This window comes from Sciurus vulgaris, assembly GCF_902686455.1.
Source record: "Sciurus vulgaris genome assembly, chromosome: 4".
NCBI lineage: Eukaryota > Metazoa > Chordata > Mammalia > Rodentia > Sciuridae > Sciurus > Sciurus vulgaris.
This window is the reverse complement of record NC_136464.1, coordinates 119,247,703-119,252,955: the sequence shown is the minus strand read 5'-3', so window position 1 is coordinate 119,252,955 and position 5,253 is coordinate 119,247,703. Positions and strand designations below refer to the sequence as shown.

At 37.3% G+C, this 5,253-nt stretch overlaps 1 protein-coding gene across 3 annotated transcripts in view; it reads right to left on the bottom strand.

Moving 5' to 3' along the window:
* DIS3 (DIS3 homolog, exosome endoribonuclease and 3'-5' exoribonuclease) overlaps positions 1 to 5,253 on the bottom strand; it is a 39,775-nt gene that overhangs the window by 4,024 nt on the left and 30,498 nt on the right. For all 3 annotated transcript variants that reach the window (XR_013763669.1, XM_079138921.1, XM_079138920.1), the window contains exons 17-20: positions 2,712 to 2,926; positions 1,977 to 2,145; positions 1,690 to 1,848; positions 656 to 778 (exon numbers count right to left, since the gene is read on the bottom strand). Coding sequence is in view for 2 of the 3 variants with exons in the window: in XM_079138921.1 (XP_078995047.1) it covers positions 656 to 778; positions 1,690 to 1,848; positions 1,977 to 2,145; positions 2,712 to 2,926 (666 nt within the window). In the remaining variant the exon portion in view is untranslated. The remainder of the gene's footprint in view (positions 1 to 655; positions 779 to 1,689; positions 1,849 to 1,976; positions 2,146 to 2,711; positions 2,927 to 5,253) is intronic.

Below are 5,253 nucleotides of genomic sequence, written 5' to 3'. Positions count from 1 at the left end.
CTAAAATAATTCAAAGAAAAAAGGTGATTAGAAGCATAAAATAAGAAATCTCACCATTATCTGACCCCTTTCCCATTGCCACTTAGAATTTTAAAATGCTATGGGGGTGGGAAGAAGGAGCTATAAAGATTTTTATACTCCAAGTATACATACTTTACACACAAAATAAAGTGGTTTAGAAATGAAAATGGTTAATATTGTCTCATTAGCTAAAAAGATTGTCATTTGGACAGTGTTTTGAACTAATGCATGGCTTCCTCATGTCCAATCCATCCTAGCTCCTGTCATCAGTAGAGAGCATCAGAGGCCTCAGGTGTGCTGGAGCAAGAAGAAAGAATAATCCTAAGAATATCTTAAGAAACATTAAGAAAGAATATCAAGTGAAACATTTGATCTTCAAAAATACAGTTTCTAAGACCGCTGCAGAAAAGGATTAGGCAGGAGAACTGAAAAGATCTTTGATTTTGGCACCAAGGACCTCAGGAGAAACTCAGATACCAATGGAAATTAGTGAAACTAGGATTTGCTATGCAAATATTTATACTCCACACTACTTACAGGATTCTCTTTAAATAGAAAAAACTATTTCCCTCTCTGTTACAAACTGTGTACTATTGTTTCATCATAATGCAGAAATTAGCAAGTCTGGGTTCACCTGTGGTTCTACCAGGGCCATTCGGATTTTCTGATGCTGAAGATTAGATGAGTCTAACATGATCTTCACTTTAACTTTATCAAACACGTGGAACACTATGCCTTCTATTTGAAGTGATGGTATCTTTAAAAAAAGAAAAATTTTATCATACTTTATTGTTTCTTATACTTGAGGCTCTTTAATTCTTTATAGTTTATCTTTCATAATAATTTGAAAGTTTAAAAATGACTTCAATATTAATAAACATCTAGGTGTTCAATATGATAAAAGTTACTAATTTAATAATCTCAAATAAATATGACCTACTTATGTGCATACTTCTTCCTTTCACTAAGGTGGTCCCAATGTATATTTATTATAATCTCAGGATTCTTACTCCACTACTTACCAAATTGTTGTTCTAGTAAGGAAACTAAAGTTCTTGGGCACAAATTATTGTTTAAATTTTCTCTCAAGAGCTGTAGTTCTATTAAGTTTAGGGTAACAAAGTATGTGAGATAAGAGACACTAAAAGAAATTAAAAACAATTTTCCCTCTAGGCATAGTGGTTCTTGCCTGTGGGAGATTAAGGCAGGCAGGGGGAATAGCAGGTTCAAGGTCAACTTTAACGACTTAGTGAGATGCTGTCTCCATATAAAAATTAAAAAGGACTAGAAACATAATTCAGTGGTAAACAGCCCTGGGGTTCAATCCCCAATCTCCAGTATCAAAAAAAAAAAAAAAAAACCCTTTCCCTGAGTTATAAGTAGCCATTGCCGTTTATTTATTTACCTGTACACAAAGGGTAAATAAAACTGTACATGCTATAGAATAAAGTCAAGGAAAACATTTCTATGTGAGAAGAGTTGAAAAATATTGGGAGTAATATATTAGTAAGTATATTAAATGTGGATTTTCTGGCACATATTTAGATACAGAATAAATTCTATATTAGAGTACAGAAAATAGTTTCATGCTTTACAGCCACCAATTGTGAACTGCCAAAGAAAGAGGGCCTCCCTCCCCAAGAAAAGAAAACATTAAAATTACTGTACCTCATCATCATAAATAAGATGTGGCTTTGGTTTGTCCTTTTCTTCAAAAAAAACTGTACCTTCTAAACCATACTTTGGAATTAATACCACAATAGCATTCTTTCTTACAAATAGAATATAGGCTTCTTCACTTACTATTCCTTTGCTTTTGAAAAATAACTGTAAGATAACATACAATCTTATTAGAAATTATCTTAAAATATTTTGAAATTCACAAAAATAATTTTGAAATTAAGTACAAAAATGAGCAAAATCTTCTCCTAGCATCACTGACAGAAGGCAAATACCTGGGTATGGAAAGCCACTGACGCGCGTTGAGCATACTGAGCCATTTTGTGCCGGAAATTAAGATTTTTACATATATCGGCAAGTTTGTGTTTATCTGTCAACTCTGGATAAGTACAATCAGCCCCAATAGCCACAGCCAGCAGTCGATGAACAATAATATCTGCATACCTACATATATAAAAAAGTAATAGCCATGGCAAATTAACATTAAAATGTATTTTTTAAATTCAAAATTAACTATATACTACATATTCAACATATATTCATTAATTTCAGGATTCTTATGCTAATTAGCAAAGTACTGTTCTAATAAAGGAAAACAATGTAGGCACAGATTTATTGTCTGTGCTCTCAGAGTTGCAATTATATTAAGTTTAGAGTAGTAGGGAGTGTGTCACATAAGACATACTAGAAGAAACTAAAAGAAAATTTCCTTCCCTGAGCTATATAAGCAAGTCATTTATGTCTTCACCTAGGGTAAAACTTTACATGCTAAGGACAATATAATTTTTTTTTTTTTTTTTGGTACCAGGGATTGCACTTGACCACTGAGCCACACCCCAGCCCTATTTTGTATTTTATTTAGAGGCTCACTGAGTTGCTTAGTGCCTTGATTTTTCTGAGGCTGGTTTTGAACTCACGATCCTCCTGCCTCAGCCTCCCCAGCTGCTGGGATCACAGGTGTTTACCACCACACCTGAGGTGGACAACATAATTCTATAAGAAAAAAATACCTTCTGATGGGAGAAGTAAAATGTGTGTATATTGGGGATGCTAAACCATAGTGATGAAAATCATTATCCATTCCAGAACAGAAGTATACAGCTTGCATCATACAGCGAGTGGCTAATATTCTCAACAGAGTGTTTAGATATGGGAAAGCAGGAGATTCGGCCCGGTCCAAAGATTCAGCCAAAGACTTGGCTGTATCAGTCTTAATATCCAAATTCTGTGAATAGAAGGGGAAAAGCCCAATATGAAACATTTCTTAATTACTAGTACCATGTCTTTAAAATATAAATAGAACAGTTTTTTTTTTTAACAAGATAATCCAGGTTTTAGAAGAACTAAAACTAGCTTTAGTTCTTCTTAGAAGAACTAAAAATAGCTTTATAAGTGGTAATTGTTTTGTGCAACACCAAAGCTTAAAATTTCCTGAATGATATTAAAGATACTAAAGTATCAACACTGAAGAAATTACAAGGGGAAAAAAGATGATGGTAAGAGTATTCTATTATCTCTCAAAGACCAATTTGTTTTTGAATCTCTGGGGGAGTGAAGAAAAAGCAGATCTGGATATATTATGGTATGTTTGGATTTTTCTCTCAGATACTTTCCTTCCATTCAGAGTAGAAATAAAGGTCAAAAACACTGAACTTGTCATTAAACCCAGTTAGCACAATGTTGTGATCTGATGCATTTAGCTGCTTCATTCTACCTTGCGGAGATGAAAAAAAATATTAAAATCTTCCTCTACACAGGTCTTAGGAAGAAATAAAACAGAGAGGAAATCTCTAATTTATGCAATAATTCCTTTGAGCAGAAAAGTTCATTTGTTGGACATGGTGAGGATAAGTACATTCTAAAGGTCTGAAACAAAATGAGAATCCTCCACTATTAAAATAATGTCTGTTATTAAAGCTGTTCCTTCCAATTCTCTTCTACACAGGAACAACAATAATGATCCAAGGAAAACCAATGTAAGCTAGAGTTACCCCAAGGGTAAAGGAAAGCCTACTAACTAGAAGCAGGGTGTATGCAGGCCTGAAAAAGTGGTGCCCCTTTCTATATTTTCCTCTTTTCCATGTATGAAATGAGTAGCCTTTTACTTTAGGAACATGATAAAAAGAGGGCTTAACTTGTTGAAGGGAAAACAAATTACCTGTAAATCTCTAAAGTTAGGCAATTCATAGAGAGACATGGAAGAGCTCTCTCTATATGTCCAGGATACTGCAAATAACTTAGGCTAGAACTTCTAGCATTGGGTTAAGGAGCATTGGGTACTCCTTAAGACACTAGAAGACGTTTATTAATCAGATGTGGAAGTCAATACAGGAAAAAATGAGCAAATCTAAGAGCCCCCCCCCCCATCAAAAGAACTACTGGGGAGATGCAAGATGTCGGACTAGAGGATGACTGCATCTCCAATCGCTCCAGAACTCAGGATTCAAGAAGGGGAGGTACTGAGAGACTCGGACCAACATAGAGCCGTGGGATGAGTCTCCCACCGGGTGAAGCTTTGCCCGGGAGGCAGGCCCGGACAGTGGGCAGCTTCTCGGAGCAGGGCAGGGCAGCGTAAGTCTTCCCCAAGCAGCCCTGCTCCCTCCCACGGTAGGCCCTGTCCACAGCCAGGTTCTCAGAGCAGGCCCGCCCAGTGAGAGCTCTTCCACACAAAGCCAACTCCGAGCCCCAGACCCAGAGGCAGGCCCAGCCCGCAGGGGGCTTCTGAGACGGCGGCAGGACAGGGAGAGGCTTTCCCCTAGCAGCATGGCTCCCTCAGGCAGGGGCAGGCCATGTCTATAGCCAGCTTCTAGGAGCAGGCCCACCCAGTGAGAGAATTGCCACACAGAACCAGCCCCCAGCCCTGGACCCAGTAGCGGGCTAGGGGCAGCTTTCTTCGGAAGCACTGCATTATCAAGTTCCTCCAAGACTTCAGGCTACTGAAGGCTGGGAGGTGATATACTGGAAATCTACAGGGACACTATAAGCCAAAGAGGAAATCTGCGATATCTCAGAGTCCCACTGACATCTAACCAATATGAGAAAACAAGGGAAGAAAATGTCCCAAACAAACCTAGATACTATATCAATAAAACCCAATGACAGCACAGCAGAAGAAATGTCAGAAAGGGAGTTCAGAATGTACATAATTAAACAATCAGGGAAGCAAATGAGGAGATGAAAGAGCAAATGCAGGCATTGAAGGAAGAGATGAAAGAGCAAATGCAGGCATTGAAGGAAGAGATGAAAGAGCAAGTGCAGGCATTAGATGATCACACCAATCAACAGTTAAAAGAGCAAACACGGGAAGCAAAATATCATTTCAATAAAGAGATACTGAAAAACAAACAGAAATCCTTGAAATGAAGGAAACAATAAACCAAGTTAAAAACTCCATAGAAAGCATAACCAATAGAATAGAACACCTGGAAGACAGAACCTCAGACATTGAAGAAAAAAATATTTGATCTTTAAAACAAAGTTGACCAAACAGAGAGGATGGTAAGAAATGAACAAAATCTACAAGAATTATGGGATATCATGAAAAGGCCAAAT